Genomic DNA, 17,708 nt, shown 5'->3' with positions numbered 1-17,708 from the left:
TTCTGCAGGTTGTGGTAGTCAGGAGAGGAGAGAAGATTTGAGTAGGGCCTTGAAAGAGGAGGGATAAGGATTGGATTAAAGGAAAGGCATAGATTGTAAAAGGTACTCAAAGTTGGGACCTGAAAAGGACAGAAGGAATGAAGAGTCGTCTCAGAGTTTCTGTAAGTCTTGTCCTCAGGTCACAGAGTACCCAGAGGCTGAATGACTTAAAAATACAATTCAGTCATTTAAATTCTCATAGCTTTCATAATCCTCAATGCACTGACTTTCGTCCTTGTCCTAATTGTACTGCCTTTGATTCAATTCACAAGCATTCATTAAGGGCCTTGTATGAGCCAGCCTCAATGCTAGGCATGTGATGATACCTAATGGACAAATCTATTTTTTTCTTTTTAATTTTGGTAAAAAAAAATTTTTTGCCATCTTAACCATTTTTAAGTGTACAGTACAGTAGTGTTAATATAAACACATTATTGTGCAGTTTATGTCTGGAACTTTTTCTTCTTGCAAAATGAAACTCTATGCATGAAACAACCCCCACCACTGTACCCTGCCTTCTGGCAACCACCATTCTACTTTCTGTTTCTAAGAGTGGGCAAATCTGTCTTCAAGCTGGTGTTCCTTTCAACCAAGTGGCCTAGGAGCTTTCTAAAAATTTCTCTACATACAAACTTAGGAATTTTCTGGAAGATCAGAAAGATGGTCTGCTAGCATCCCCATATGTCATAGGGCCATAGGAAAGTGTACCCAGATTCCTAAATTTTCTGCATTAGGAATTTTATGGAGTTTAACTTTTCATTATTTCTTTAAGTCGTCACTCTCACTCGGGCTTTGGATTTTGGACTCAGACGAGGCCTGTATAATGTTGTATGTTATAAGAGGTATCTTCAAAAGTACTATGACAAAGCAGAGTATCATTTACTTGTGGGAGTAGGTTAAAGTAAATTATGGAAACAAAAAAATGCCTTACATCTGAATGAGTGAAGGTTGCATTGGAAGCTAAGTGTTTATTTCTGTCTGTTAGTAATATTTCTAAATCTTTTTGATTTCTTCTTGATCCTAAAATAAGAGCCACTACAAATAACTGCTAGGTGTTCAGAAATCCGAATGAAACCTAGCTTTATCTTCCAGAGAGGAGTGAGATACTAATGAGAGGAGAGCCCTAGTCTGGGGGGCAAACATTGTTAGGGACCCACGGTGGCACCCATTACTTGAGAACACCTGAGAGAAAGCCCAGAAAGATCTTGGGGAAATGTGCTAAGAGTTTCAAGGCTTATGAGGAAAATAGAGCATGATATTTCAGCTTTAGAGTTTTTGGCCCTTGGTGTGCTAGTAAATGTTTAACAACTGGTAGCCGGGGTGAGTGGTGGGAAGGGGGCTGGTTTGTAGTGTTGGGTGTGAATGCTCCCACCGTGGCTACCAATGTGAAGCTAAGTGGCTTAACAATGCTTGTAAATTGAACACTCAGCTTTCACAGTCCAAGCACCATGAGCCAGCTCCAGCACACTATTAGTGGTTGAGGAAGACTGGGAGAAGAGGGCTATGAAGCTATGAGGCAGGACTTTCTGAGCAAGTGAGTGTGGGTCACTTCCCCATGGGAGCCACCTATATAAAGTTCTCCCCTAGGCAATTGAGGCCTTTGAGCGGCCCACTGTGAGAGCCCCTGTGATATTTTCTCATCTTAGAACAGGCCCTTAACCACCATGCAAGGCAGCCCTGGCAGAGACATATGCTGGAGAGCTGAGATTTCAAACTCCCACAGTAGCCATAACTCAGTTTCCTGTACTTGGCATCGTGTTTTTCTACAACAGCCTGTAGTTTTGCACTGCCTCTCTGTAACCCTGAGTGATGGTTGCTGTGGGAACTCTTAGTAAGTATGAGCATGTGACACAAGCGTTGGCTGTCTGACCCTGCCTTCCTTGTTGCCTTTGTTTAGATTCTGGCATTTCAGTTGACCTGTTTGGCAGAAAAAAAAAAGTTTGATGTGAGTTGTTTGTTCACTGGGTTCACTACTGAAAGAAAGACACAGTCAGAGGCAGAGGGATTTTTATCTTCCTACAAGCTACTTAACCTCAGAAATCAACTTTATGTTATATAGGGCATCTTGAGAAGGTCCACATAAGAGGGTTAGCTGTTACGTGCTGCTAGGGTGGCCATTCTCTTACTTGGACCGGGAGGTAAGCTGCACTACCAGAGATAAGGGAGAAAGTATCTTGGATTTAAAAAGGACACAAATAAATAAAAAGAAAGGAACAACTAGTAGTTATTGAGCTAGACACTTTTTCATAGGTTACTGATTTAATTCTTTCATTAACTATTTGAGGCAGATACAGTTATCCTCATTTTATAGATAAAGATGCTAAAGAGACTGTTTGTCTAGAGTCATACAGCTGGTAGTGGTAAAGCCATAATGTGAACTTAGATCTGAGACCAAAATCTGAACTTTTTCCATTTCATCAGGCTCAGGCATGTTTGACAACCTGAGTTTGTCAGGTCTTCTGAAGGAAGGGGCCAGCCAGGGATAGGAAGGTGGATGGAGAAATAGGAAAAGTAAAGATAACAGATTTCATTCCTAGGGGGTGGGGAAGGATCCTGGTTTAGTAAGGGCCCATTCAATTGAGGAAAGAAAGTACTGAACAGGGGCCCGTAGAGTTTGCCTGCCAGTTAGGCAGAAATGCCTTTGTATAGGCTCCTGGTACAGTATGATAACTTTATAAATGAGGGAAAAGTCTATTCAGTCTAAGCATGTCAGGAAGGTCACTATGAGAAATAAAGCTTTTCCACACACCAAAGAAACACGCTGATTAAAAAAAAAAAAGTTTCTCATTTATCTATTTCTTTTAATAAATAATATTAGTTATGCGGGCCAAAATCTAAAAGGTAACACACTGAATTTTAATTGTTTTTAAAGTAGTAGTTCCGTTTTGTTTCCCCCCAAAAAGCAAAATGAAAACACTCAAAGTTAATGTCCTACAGCCGAGCCAAATGAATGTAGAGGTCACTAGTGAAGAGCCCAGCTTATTATTCATCTCTGCCACTGTCAGCATTTTCTCCAATTAAGTATGCATTTTGAAATGCCCATCACATAATTTTCTGGTCTTAATCGGGCTTCCTTGCCACTGAAACATCATTGGCAGTGCATAGGAAAATTAGTGTTGGAGCCTATAGGAATTTCAGTTGTCAGCTTTTCAGGAGGTTACAGAAGACAACAGCCTTGCTTCTTGGTTTAACCTTAGAAGGATCCTCTATCCCAGTTATTAGATGAGAATGTACAGGTAGGATTTCCTTCTTCAGTTTGATTTTTGCCTCCTTCCTTCTACAAGGATCTTTGGAAACTTTTGTTTTATTTCCACTGAAAACTCTTCCCCAGTAGGTAACTTAAAACTCTGTAAGGTATGCTCAGAAAAACATAGTTTGCTCATGTGATAATATCAGAAGCCAGAAGTGTTGCTATGCAAACTTTTATGTGTTATAAGCTCTGTTAGTTGGAAATATTTTTGCTGAGTACCATAACAGCACTTTGGTCTTTCACAGTGATCCTGCTCAAAGAACGTTGAAGTCTTAAAAATGACCCAGACAGTTGGAAGGGAAACTGTGGGTAGCCCACAAATGGGATTTCTCTCTATTAGGGAGGGATACTAAGTGAGGCTTGGCAGGGAGGCAGAGAACCCATGTCAAATTACTAGTGAATTAGGAGCAGAGATGATGTTTTCTGTCTCCCTCCCTGAGATGCGATACGTTGCTGAGGAAAGAAACCTCAGGTGGGCAGAACAGAGACATCTGCATCTTGGTTTGAGCTGGGTGGAGTGTTCCACCTGCAGTAAGCTATAGAGAAGAAGGCCTGCTGTGATATTTGTGTATCATGTTTCCCCTGTCCCATTACCTTGGCTGTCTCAGTGTGATTGCATGCCTTGCTTGTGCAGGGTAAAGACCTGGGCATGTTGGATCTGTAATTAGTGCAAAGAAAATCTTCACAAGGGGTGTCGAGAGCTTCAACCAAATAAAGTCAGGGAGGTGGGGCAGCTGCCTAGGGAAATTAAAGAAAGTCACTGTCACCACCCCTTTAACCGACTGATGATGGCCTCTCACTAATCACCCACTGTGAGGTTCATTATCTAGTCCACCTTGCTGAAGGGCAGAGCCAGTCTATCAGATCAATAAATCTCAGGGCAGTAGAGAGCCCTTTAGTAGCAGGCTTAAAAGACATGGATGGACTGGGAGAACTGATCAGCTTAAATTGGTTCTGAAATTGAGCTTGGTCCTTAAATTATGAAATGAAAATAGAAAGGGAAAAAAATTAAGCATATTGTATGCAAGGTGGCTATATAGAGGAAATAGTTACTTTTTAAAAGGTATCATCTTTTTTTAGCCTAAGAGATTTGTGTCCACCTTTTGGATCCTTGTTTCCAAACAGTTATATTGGATAATTATGCCCTGGAGAGATATTCAGGTTATCTCTTTGGATAGAAAGTCACTGTAGGCACCCAGTGGAGGGAGGGATGCTCATTCAATGGGTTCTGTGATTTTATTATCAAGTTGCTATTTGTTCTAGTCCCTGTGCTTTTGGCTTGTTTTCTTTTTTTCAGCCACTTTGAGCTGAAGTGTTCTGAAAAAGAACCAATTTTTGCCTCCCAAGGAAATGCTCAGAACCTGCTTTAGTCTAAGAATTCTCTGCTCTGGATGTCCTTGGTTAGTGCCATAAGACAAGGAATGGGTGCTCTAAGCTTCAGATTCCCCCAGATTATTTTTCTATGCAAAAGTACAGAAGTATATGTTATGTGCCAAGCCAGGGGCAATAAAAATGCAAAAATTATATCTGCCCTTGAGGACTTCATAGTATAAGAATCAGGATCACTGCTTTCTTGCTTAGACCTTTGCCTAAGTGCTCTTTCGTAGACCTCACTCAGTAATGTCTTTGGCATGCTTGCAGTAGTCTCACCTAACCCTTTATAAGCCTAAGGAGGATGGATAAACCTCTCTGTTCTCCTTGTACCCTAGTGAAATACTACCACATTAAAAATCCATTAAAGGTTTGATAATGACCTTTATTTGGAGTGAGTTTCCAAATAAAGAGTAAGAGCCATGATCATCTCATATCTTTTTTTCCTGCCTCAGTTTCATTAAAAAAAAAAAAAAAAAGTAAAAGCAGAACCTTGATTAGATGTCCTTGGACAGGGCAGATTCTGTAAATCTCTGTACTTGGCAAATGATTGAGTTTGTAAGCAAGTCTAAGGAAGTACATCACTCTAAAAAACCTCACATGGCTAGTGCCCAGCTGAAAATGATTCCAAATACTGTTGATTTCTACCTCGGGTTTATTTAATTTGTCAAGGAGGAAGGCCAAAGGTGGAGGAATAGAGGGGAGAAAATGCAAGGAATCCTTGGCATTGTCAAAATACTAAGAACTCCTAGTTTAGAGTTACTGATATATTGGTCTGCATCATTGTGTGTGTGTGTGTGTGTGTTTTTAATTTTATATTTGTTTCAAGTATACATTGGTTAGACATTTATATAGTTTATGAAGTGATTCCCCCCGATTACTCTAGCACCCATCTGGCTCTACACACAGCCGTTACAATACTGTTGACTATATTTCCTATGCTGTACTCTACATTCCTGTGACTGTTTTGTAACTACTAATTTGTACTTCTTCATCCCTTCACACTTTTCACCCAGCTTCCCAACACCCTCCTCTCTAGCAATCACCAGATTATCCTCTGTATCTGTGTCTGTTTTCATTTAATTTGTTCTTTTTGTTCCTTAGATTCCACATATAAGTGAAATCATATGGTATTTATCTCTCTGTCTGACTTATTTCACTCAGCATAATACCCTCTAGGTCCATTCACATCCTTGCAAATGGTAGGATTTCATTATGGCTGAGTGATATTCTATTGTATATATGTACTATAACTTCTTTATCCAGTCATTTATTGAGTGTGAATCATTCATGCTCCAACCAAAAATGGAATAAGACCAAAAACATAAGCTTATCACCATGGCCATACATTTTTGTTTGACTAGTCATGATTTACTGGACTTATTTTTTATTTAACTTTATTGAGGTATAGTTAGAATACAATAAAATATATTTATGTAACCACCACCACCACTACCACTAGCATCAGCACCACAAAAAAAGCCTGCTAATATTTTGATTGGAATTGGATTAACTTTATAGGTCAACTTGGAGGAGAATTTACACTAATAATATTATTTCAAATCCATGAACATAATATTCATTAATATCCATTAATTTAGATCTTTTAATTTTTCTCATTAATGTTTCATAGTTTTTAGCATACTGTTTTGGACCTATTTTGTTCAGTCTGTCCCTAAATATTTCATTTTTATGTTATATAAATGGTATTTTTAAATTGATTTCCAATTGTTTTTTTGCTAGCATATAGAAATATATTTTATTTTATTTTTTTAGAAATATATTTTTAAATTAACCTTTTCCCCTGTAACTTCGATAAACTTAAACTCATATATTTGTTCTTTTTTTAATCTTTAGAATTTTTTGTCCTCACAATCATATTGTGTATAAATAAATTTAGTTTTACTGTTTTCTTTAAAATCTGTATGCCTTTGTTTTTTTATTTCTTTATAACACTGGCTAGGGCTGCCAGTACAATACTGAAGTGGTAAGAGTAGACAGATCTTCAGGGGAAAGCATTTGGTCTTTCATCGTTAAGTAATGTGTTAGCTATAAGTTTTCATAGATTCCCTTTATTAGGTTGAGGGAATTTCCTTTTATTCTAAGTTTGTTGAGAGTTTTTATTATGAATTGTGTTTAATTTTGTCAGTGTTTTTTCTGCATATGTTGAGATCATATGGATTTTTTTCTTTTATTCTGTTAGTATAGTGACTGGATTCTTAAATATTACTCCAACTTTACATTCCTGGGATAAAACCTTCTTGATCATGATATAGTATTTAGTTTGTATATTATAAAATTTGAGTTTCTAATACTGTGTTGATTATTTTTGTGTCACTGTTTATGAGGAATATTAGTTCATAGTTTCTTGTGTTGCCTTTGGTTTTGGTATTAGAATAATGCTGCTCTATCAAATGAGTTGGTGAGTATTCTCTTATTTTTAAAAAGAGTTTGTGTAGGCTTGGTATTAGTTTTTGCTTATAATTAATAGAATTTACTAGCAAAGGCAACTAGACCTAGAATTTTCTTTGTGGGAAGACTTTTTACCCAACATAATTTTTATTGTGAAAAATTTTAATCATAAAGTTGAAAAAATTGTACAGCGAATGCCAATATAACCACCACCTATATCCTCACTGATTTTCTTTTTTTTCTTGTTTTTTTTATTTTATTGATTTATATGATTATCTTTGTTATTTCCTTCTGTTTGCTTTGAATTTAATTTGTTCTTTTTCTGATTTCTTAAGTGGAAACTTAGTTCACTGATTTTAATTCTTATTTTCTAATATAAAATGTAGTGCTATAAATTTCCCATGTTAATAACAACATCCCACAAATTTTGGTATGCTCTGTTTTCATTTTCATTCATTTCAAAATGTTTTCTCATTTCTTTTGTGATATTTAGAAGTGTGTTATTTTGTTATTTAGAGATTGCTATTAATTTCTTATTTAATTCTCTGGTAGACAGAAAATATATTCCATGTGATTTCGGTCCTTTTAAATTTATTGAGATTTGTTTTATGGTCCAGCCTATGGTCTGTCTTGTTGAATGTTCTATGTACATTTTAAAAGAATATGTACTCTGCAATTGTTAAGTAGAAATTTCTGTATATGTCTTAGGTCAAGTTAGTTGGTAATGTTTAAATCTTCTATCTTTTTATATTTTCTGTCTACTCGTTCTATCAATTACTGAGAGAAGTATTGAAACTTGCAATTAGTAGACTAGTAACCATAGACTTCTTTATTCTTTTAGTTCTGTCAATTTTGCTTCATTCAGAATTTTGAAGTTCTTTTATTAGGTGTACATATATAGAGAATTGTCTTAATGAACTGACCCCTTTAACATTATGAAATTTTACTCTTTAGTCCTGATAATATTCCTTGTTTTGAAGTCTCCTTTGTCAGATTTTAATATAGCAATTCTGCTTTATTTCAATTAGTGTTTATATAGCATCTTTTTATTTCTTCATACTTTCAGCCTGTCTGTGTCTTTATATTTTAGGTGGATTTCTTTCAGACATCCATAATTGGGTCTTGATTTTATATCCAGTCTAACAATCTCTGCCTTTTAGTTGAAGTGTTACATTTAATTCATCAATACGGCTGAGTTAAAATCTACCATCTTGCTTTTGTTTTCTCTCATCAGTTCTTCATTCATTTTTTTTCTTTTTTTGCTTTCTCTTGGACTGAGTTTTGTTTAGTACTGCATTTTATGTCCACTGTTTACTTTTTAGCTATACCTATTCTTTTTTTGTTTGTTTTTAGTCTTTGCTCTAGGGCTTACAATATACATTTTTAACTTATCGCAGTGTACCTTCAAGATAATGTCATATGACAGACTCCGAGCTGCCCGCACTTTTCTCTTTAAGTGTGTACTTTCACTTTAGTAAACTTGCACTTTCCTGCTTAAAAAATAATAATAATAATAATGTTGTATGACTTCATGTAACATGTAATAACCCTGCAACAGTGTATTTCCATTTGCCCCTCTCCTCTCCTTTGTACTGTGTTGTCATACATTTTTCTTCAATAACATTACATTGTTATTAGTTTTTGCTTGAAAGAGTCAATTATCTTTTTTTCCTCGGTTTTAAATTTACATAAAAGTGTATTTATCATTTCTGGCGTTCTTTATTCCTGTTTACAGAACCAGATAACATAGTTTTCCTTCTGCCAGAACTTCTTTTAACATCTGTTGTAGTGTTGGCAATACACTCTCTCAAATTGTTTGTTTGAAAAGGTCTTTATTCCACCCTCATTTCTGAAGGATGATTTTGCTGGATATAGAATTCTAGGTTAACAGTATTTTTGTCTTTTGGCAGATATCATTCCATTGCTTTCTGGCTTGCACAGTTTCTGACAAGAAGTGCGAATACTTATCTTTATTCCTCTGGATGTAATGTGATTATTTTCCCCTTCTGACAGCTTTATTGCTGATTTTCAGCAATTTGATTATCAGGTGTGTTACATCTTCCATTTTGCTCCTTGTTTTTTCATGGTTGTCTTTAAATACTTGAACATTTATAATAGCTCTTTAAATGTTCTTGTTCTAATTCCATCATCTCATTTCTGGATCTATTTCTATTGACTGATGTTTCTCTTGATTATGAGTCACATTTTTCTGCTTCTTGACATAACTGGTAATTTTTTCTTATTGGATACTGGCCATTGTGAATGTTATGTGGTCGAGTGCTAGATTTTTTTGTCTTTCTTTCTTAAATAGTGTTGGACTTTATTCAGGAAGACAGGTAAATTATTAATGGAGCAGCATGATCCTTTTGAAATGTCTGTTTTTTGGCTTGGTGACCTTTTTTTTCGCCCAGTTTTATTGACATACAGCACTGCATATTTAAGGTGTATAGCATAATGACTTGACTTATATATGTTGTGAAATAATTACCACAGTGAGATTAGTTCACATGCATTATCTCATATAGATATAAAAAAATATTTTTTTTTCCCTTGTGATGGGCATTCTTAGGATTTACTTTCTTAACAGCTTTCATATGTATCATACAGCAGTGCTAACTATAGTCATGTTGTTTATTATATCCCCGGTACTTATTTATCTTACACCCAGAAGTTTGTACCTTTTAAACCACCTTCATCCATGAAACTTCTTTTTAATATATGAGTAGATTTAGGAGAGATTTTACTCTAGGGCTAGTTTAGTTCCATTACTAAAGTGTAACTGTTCTGGCGTCTCTTTTAACGATTGTAGGAATTTAACAGGTACTTTTCATTCTGATTGCTCAAAACTCAGACACCGCCCAGTCCTGTGTGAGCTCTGAGAATTGTTCAGCTTACAAATCTTCAGGCATTTTTTTGTCTGACCTGGTTGAGTTTTACCCTACACCTGTAATCCTTATGATCAGCAACAGATTCAGTGAGAACAGTTGAAACTTCTGAAGCTCTTTTCTTTGCTTAATATCCTCCTCTCTGGTAAGCTGCCTCACAAGTTCCAGCCACCTCTGCCTCCCCAAACTCCAGTGTGTTACCTTATCCCAGCAAGACGTTCATGCTTACCCGTGTTTTCTTTCTCAGGATTCCTGCCCTGCGCTGCCTGTTGTCTAGTGTCAGAAAAGAGTTCTGTCTTTCCCAGTTCTCGGTTACTCCATCATGACGTGGAAGTCCTGAACTGTTTTAAAATATTAGGATATACACAGAGTTACCCAGTTGAATTTTTTCAGTTTCACACACTTTTCAGAGAACCTTCCCTTGCTTTGATTATTCATATATATTGTCCCATTTTACTTCATTCTCTTTCTTCCTTCCTCTTTTTTCAATACTAGAGGGGAGAGTCTTAAATTGATATTGAAAACAGTATTTATAGGAGCATTTTAATACCCTTTTTAAGATAATCCACTAAAAGTTATCTCTCTCTTTCCCCACTTTTCCCTTTTTTCTTGAGCCCAGTTTCCAGCCTTACATTGGTTGTTTACAAAGGCTCAACTCTCAAATCTTTCAAAACAGCAAGGAGAATTGAAACATGAAGCTCTTAGGTAGCTGATATTTTATCCTTTTAGTTGTCTGCTTGGTCATTATGCCTCTTTTAGGCCTTGTTCATCTGGACATGACTAAACTTTGTACTGTATAAAAGAAGGTTAAGCGGATAGCATCTGAAGAAAGCCGACAGTCTTCTCTGGATACTAGTTAGCCATGGAGCTCATGAATCTAATTGTTTCTTCTCCTTGTCTTTTGAGATGCCAGTCTTTTGGTTACTGTATAAAAACAAATGCTAAAATTAGCTTAGCAAGACTTTGAACCTGGCTATTCAAAGATCACCATATGTGTCTGTTTAGATGGTTTTAGACAGTTGTAAGTACAGTGCACAGTTAAGCTTAATTTGTGTAGTTGAAAATCGTTGCTAAATTGAACACACCTCACAAGGGCATTTCAGAGTGGATCAAACCTGACTTATAAGAAATTGAAACTATAGATTGTGTGTTTTGGCAATAAAGTGACGTTCTTTCCCAGCCTTTCATCCTTTTGCTCATCTTTTGTGCCAGACTTTTTTTTTTTCCCCCCTGCATCAGAGCTAGCTTGAAGAATCTGCCCTTGAGGTGATATAGGCCCAGAAGGAACCTAAGCTCTCAGTGTCAGAGTCACAAGCCTATTAGAGCTGATAGCCCTCCTTCCAGCTGCTATCTCAGGGCACTGTTCACTTGTGGAGAATTCTGTGCTCAGAATTAGCTGACACAGTAAAATGAAGGAGGTGGTAGACAGAAGAGACCTTGGGTTCTTAATTATACCTGTATTAAAAGGCATGACACAATTTCAACCAGCCTGCCCATTCACTGGTTAGTTTTGCAGCTGACTCCAAACCACACTTACTGCTACTGGCTCAGCCCTATTATGTGCTTACATCTGTGGGTGTGCCTTTCCATGGTGGTTTATCTTGATTCTCCATTTTGCTTTTTGGGTCTCTCAAGGCGGAACTTGGCTCTGAGGACTTTAGAAGCCTATCAGAGTGCTGAGAACAGTGCTGGGTGTACTATAGTGGCCTAATTCTAATCTTATTATGTGACCTTGATGAGAAATTCCTTTCCTTCTTGGTTGGGCCTGCGTGTTACTAAATTAGTCCACAAACATGTTGAAGTTTCTTAGGACTCTTAGGTGTTGTGGAAAATCTATAATGTAACACTGGGTCTCTTTCTTCAGAGTGCTGAAAATCAGCTGTGACACAATTTCAGTGAGGAACTCAATTGTAGGAGCATGTGTGTTTCTCCAGGAGAGGGCCTGCCACTCTGTCGGTGTACGCATGCTAACACACAAACCTTAAAGCAGTGTGTTCTTCCTTCCACAGGAAATCCCTCATTGGTACTCCTGTAGAGGACAGGTCTCTACCAGAAAATCAGGGAGGGGAGCATCTGCTCATTTATGGCAGGGGTTGGAATTTAGGGTCCTAAAAAGCAGTTATTCATGGAGTCACATTAAAATGAAAGAGATAATAATAACAGCTACAGTTATTAAGCACTTTCTGTGTGTAAAGCAGTATGCTTGGCACTTTATATTCATTGCCTATGTAATCCTCACAACCAGCCTTATATGATGAATGAACATTATTATTATCCCCATTTTACAAATGAGGAAAGTAATTCTCACAACCAGCTCTATATGATGAATGAACATTATTATTATTATTATTTTACAGATGAGGAAAGTAAGGCTCACCCATTTCCACCCTGCTAGTAAGTGGTGGAGCTAGGATATGAGTTCAGGCAGGCTGACTCTAGAGCCATACTCTTAACTGTGTTAACTTAAAAATTCCTGGGTATTGGTTGAAATACTTTTTCAGGGCCCAGGCACAGCTAGACTCAGTAGTGAGGTTTTCCAAGGTCTTTACTTGGAAAACATTTTGCAGTGCTTCTTATTTAGCTTTAACTAGTCTCGAATTTGGAAGAATAAATACAAATTATGGAGGAAATTAGCTTCTCTATCACCAGAATTCCCCCATCAAAGGTGTCCAACACCCAACCACCACTTAACTTAGTTGTGAGAATGCCACTGAGGGCTGTCCTTAGACTGGAGAAATTGCAAGATTAGTGACAGACCTTTATTACTTCTGGGAGAAAAAAAAGTTGTTCCTCATTGGGAGACAAATAACCAGTTCTGGGGAAAGTCTGGTTTGGAGAAAGTAGAGGAAAAATGGGATGCTAGATTAATTAGGTCCCTTCAGAGAAAATGAAAGATCAGACCCTCTGGTGGTTTCTCTTCAGTCTCTTGCCAAAATTATAGAGTATTTCAGCCCTATAAGAAATTTAGAGAAGGGAGATAGGCATGCCCTGAGTAGGTCATTTTCATTTTCATAGTAAAAGGTATCTTCATTTGAATTTGAGGAAGTTTACTGGGTGGAAGAAGGAAACAGTCTTCCTGGTTGAGAAATGGTATATTTGACTTACGTGTTCCTCCAAGGATGATGAGAGGAAGACCTCGGTTTTTAATTAATATAAAAATTGCCTGCAGCTACTTGGGCCTACCTGTCCTCTCTCACAGACCCATTTACCACTGACCATTATTGAAGCCCTGCCTGATCTGTGCTCAGCACTATTTCTTTTAGAGATAGGACATTGTGCTAGAGCAATGAACAGTTTAGAATAGTAGCATGAAGAGCAAACCTGATTATTCAGACCTCGTTGGTTCTGTGAGCACCAGGAGTGAGAGATGAACTTCATTTCCCAACAACTTGCCATGGAACAAATTCTTTCATTATTTCTCCATCATCACCTTTCAGAATAAGCAGTACCCAGTCAGCTCCCTGTAACCAATAAGAGAGAGAAGCAAAGGCAGTGTCCAGACTTATGCCTGGTAATGCTCTTGTTTGTGATTTTAGAACCTGATCTCTCAAGCTGTCCTTTTTTGCTTTTTGGAAGAAATGAGGCCAAAAAAAATCATACTCTCTAGTGAATAAATATCTGAAATAGAGCAAATGGCCAAAATCTAATGAGATAGATAGAGATTATTATGAAAAATCCTCTAAAAAGCCTTCATCTTCTTTCCACCTTGAAACTACTCTATTTCAAATTATCCAGAGATTGATTTTTCTATGATTAGGAATTTGGCTGGGTTAAAACAGAATAGCATGGAAGTGAGAACAGAGTGGTTATTCCAGTCTCTTTTGGAGAATGGAAAGATGGTCTTAAGGTATGAGCATTCATTGCAGAAGAGATTCATTGAATCCTTTTAACACTCACCCTACCCGGGAGATCACTTGATAGCTGTAGCCAAAGAAGCCCAGTTGGTTAAAGACCTTTGAATTTCAAACTTCTAAATGGGTATTAATTAATTAAAATAGAAACCAAAACTAGATTTTGCTGATGAGCTTGGAGTGGTCTATAAAATTTTGTTGGTGGTTTATACCAACTACAAAAGGGCTTAGCTGCTGCTTTTTTTTTTTGGAAATTGACAAGTCCTGGAGCCTCGAGGACCTCGAAGTCATTAACGCTCAAATACCAAACCAGCCTTCACTCGTGCTCTGCAGATCATGCTTCCCACTGCTTAGGAGTGGATTGGAATTATTTGAATGTTTGTTCTCTGAGAGATCAAGTTTAGCTCCTAAACTCAGGAACATGCCCCAAGTTAAACTAGTCTGCCAGTATAGGAAGAGCACTGGATTAGGAGTGAGAAAATTGTTTTCCAATCCCAGCTTTGTGTCTTTGGGCAGTTTATAATCTTTCTGGACATCTGTTTCTTCATCTGTAAGACGAAGGCCATGAATTAGGTAGGAGATTTCCAAGGTTCCTTGTAAAACTATTATTTCTGTGGTTCTACCCCTGTGCTCACACTCTGGCAAAAAGAGGTATGGTTGCCTTCCATATCACCCTCCTTAAATATTAGTGATAACTCAAGACCCTTCTGGCCACCATTTAACTACCCGATTCATCTTATTTGAATACATCAAATACTTTCCATTTTTCTTCTTTGTTTCCTTCTCAATCGCCTTCATTCATTTGGCACCTTCTATTTGTTAGATGCTATCATTTATATTTTTATGTTTATTTCATATATTATCTCTAATCTTCATAATATTATAAGAAAATATGATGACTCTTTTACAGATAAAGAAACTAAAGCTCAGATAGGTCAAAGCCTTATAACTAGTAATATTTCCTATTCTATAAGAAGTTTCGGTAAGTCTCTATTGGTATCTTGTGGTTTCATTCTCATTTGGCACCTTGGCAGAGAAGGCCATACATGTTGTCTAGGCTGGGAGTGGGCTGGTGGCAACCTTAAATACTCTCCCCTAATAGGTTATACTATAGATGTCAGTTCAAACTGAGAAGGTAATGAACACAAGCTTGCTGACAGGTCACATCCTATTACTTAGTTGTCCCCCAGTTCTCATTCTACTGAGAATTCAGTCCAACGGAGATTTGAGACTAAACAGACTAAACAGCAAAGCCATCAGACATCAAGATTGTATAGCCATTGTCAGAAACTTTTCCAACTTGACTATTCTTTGCTGATATCTTTAGGCTAGAAGTTATTTCCCATTTCAAAGGCTCTGTTAAAAGAAAAATGGGCACAGGTCACTAAATAGTCCTTGAGGAATGTGCATTGTGTGTACTAGGGGGAGGGTATATGTGTGTCTGAAACCTTGTCAGCAATTTCGAACTAACTGTGCACTGGGATCTCTCTCCTTCCCTATCCTGATGTGGCCAAGAGCCTCATAACCTATATGATGCAAGGCTGACCTCTGTGGGTATCTCTGCTCAGTTTATCCTTAGCACTGCCAAAATTGTTAAGGTTGGCAGTGGGTACTGGGCATTCTCTGACTTCTAACTGACACATTGCCATTTACTCTCAGTATAGTGAAGTCATTATGGGAAACCTATTTTCATATTGAATAGAGAAATTAGGTTTTCTCCTCACCAGAATCTGCCATATGAATGAAGATGTGTAAGGCCCTAGGTGCTGGCTTATTAATGGTTAAAACTATCTGGGAATGAGAACTACCAAATGCCCCTTGTCACCAGAAAGAAGCTTTCATCATAAAATTAGTAACCATTTACAGACTGTTCATAGGTGCCAGACATTGGACAGTCATCTCATTTCATCCTCCCATCAGCCTTATGAAGTAGATAGTGTTATCCCCATTTTACAGATAAGAAAACCGAGGCTCAAAGAGACTAAGTAATGTGTATGTGTTTACATAGCTCATTAGTGGTCCATGGGACTGAAATTCAAGTCTCTCTAACCTCATAGCCTAGTCAGGCCCCTTCCCCTCCAGAGACCTCAGGGAAGGGATTTTGGTTCTCTGCTCCTCCCAGTCTGTTTTTCCCTAAACTGAGGCCATTTGTTTCTTCCACTTAAATTCAGATGATGCTCCTTTGTATTGAAGGATCATTTATGCACATAGACTCTTTAAGATAGTTTGAAATAGGTAGATACTTCCTGGGCTGTGAAGGCAGTTACTCTTGAGTCCAAGGAGCTGTCCAGGTACCTGTGTATCCATTGGGATGATAATGTTCCATCAATTATTTGTTACTTTCAAGAACACAAAACTTTTATTCCCATATCATTTTAGGAAGACGAAGTCAAGTTCCATTTTATAGAGAGAAGGGCTGAGGCTCAGAGAGGTTAGATGACTTGTCTGAGATCCCATAGTAAGAGTGGGACTCCCAGTTCTGTTCTATCAGGGCCTTGCCAGGAACCAAGGTTCCTGTCTGCAGAGGGTCATAGGTGGGGATAGAAGGACTCTTTAGAGAGCATGTGGCTTATAGATGATTCACTGACTTTGTAGCTATCTTGAGCTGAGATGGTGGGCATGGTTCTAGGAAGCCCAAAAGTCCAACAGCTGATGAAGTACTGGGTACAAGAGGTGAGCTTGTACCCAGTGTATTAGGGAGGGATCTCAGCCTAGGAGGAGTCAGGAAGGCAGAGACTAAGGCTGCAAATTATGGTAAAACCTAAGGCCTTTAAGTGCAAGGGCACTGGGAGGTTGCCCTCTAAGTGCTGCCCTTGCCACATCCCAGGCCGGTGATGAGTGTAAGTCTCAAATGGGATATGTTCCTCAAGTCTGAATCTACAGAAAGCGAAGTCCCAGACTAGGAAAATACCCTAGTGCTCCAAAGTCCCAATTGGCCTAGAGCCCAGACCTGAGCTTAGAATGTCTTCTTGGGAATTTAAGAGAAAATATGAGAGCAAGAGATGGCAAAGGATGGGTGAACTGAAGGGCAACTTTCCCCTGGGTAAAAGAGGATAAAGAACTAAGGTCTTGACAGGAGGAAAGCTGAGATCACTCATTAGGTCCAGCAAGGCCTCTGGTTTCCTTCTGAGTTGCTGATAGGTCAGGCGCCTTCTTTGCTTTCACCTCCCTGTAAGAAACCAAACTAAACTGTCCTGGAAAAAGCCAACTTTACTGGGAAAGGAAAAATCCCTTTTCTGAGTGAGATCGTAGACCTTCTACTCTGCCCTGGCAAGAAGAGAAAGCCCAGGTGATTGAGGCAGCCTTGCCGGATACAGTATCTCTTGACATGCTGCACCTTCTTTTCAGAAACTGGCTTTAGTGTGGTATTTGTGTTTTGGTACCTGACACCCCTCAGGGAAGGTGGAGCCCAAGTTACTGGGTTTTAGGGATTGCTGATGCTGCTTCTTGTTCATGGTTTGAGAAAGCTTATATTATTCTCTTCTGCCTGGCTCCTGGGGGCTGGTTCCATCCTAGAGGAATTTTGCCTTTTTTCCAGGTTTGAGCTGTTCACTTCTGAGCCAAGACTTTGGCTGTAGATATTCCAGTCACAAGCATAGCTCATGTGCGTGAGAGGACCAGATTACTTTATAGGTGACTGCCATTGCTAGGTACTCGTCCTTCTTACTGGCAGAGGTGACAAATTGAATTAGAAGCAAAGGAACCAGCCTATACTGGAGTCTGAGATACCTAGCCAGGCAAAGTCATCATAAAGAGCTGAGTGTCTAAGTTATAAGCCTGAAGCCTGGGCCGGACCCTTGCCCTAGCTGTCCATTCTACCCAAACCCTGGGACACAAGCTTTCCCTGTGTTCTCTATCCATACTCTTTCCTCAGAAGTATGTTTGCTATCAAGTGAAGTC

The 17,708-nt window shown here is 38.2% G+C and overlaps 1 protein-coding gene across 1 annotated transcript in view; it reads left to right on the top strand.

Moving 5' to 3' along the window:
* The window catches only part of CUNH10orf76 (chromosome unknown C10orf76 homolog), a 150,639-nt gene that overhangs the window by 128,011 nt on the left and 4,920 nt on the right, over positions 1 to 17,708 (top strand). Inside the window, exon 25 of the mRNA XM_023522538.1 lies at positions 812 to 930. Coding sequence (XP_023378306.1) covers positions 812 to 930 — 119 coding nt within the window. The remainder of the gene's footprint in view (positions 1 to 811; positions 931 to 17,708) is intronic.

The sequence above is a fragment of the Pteropus vampyrus genome, unplaced genomic scaffold (genome assembly GCF_000151845.1).
Source record: "Pteropus vampyrus isolate Shadow unplaced genomic scaffold, Pvam_2.0 Scaffold348, whole genome shotgun sequence".
NCBI classification, from domain to species: domain Eukaryota; kingdom Metazoa; phylum Chordata; class Mammalia; order Chiroptera; family Pteropodidae; genus Pteropus; species Pteropus vampyrus.
This window is presented reverse-complemented; position numbering and strand designations above follow the sequence as displayed.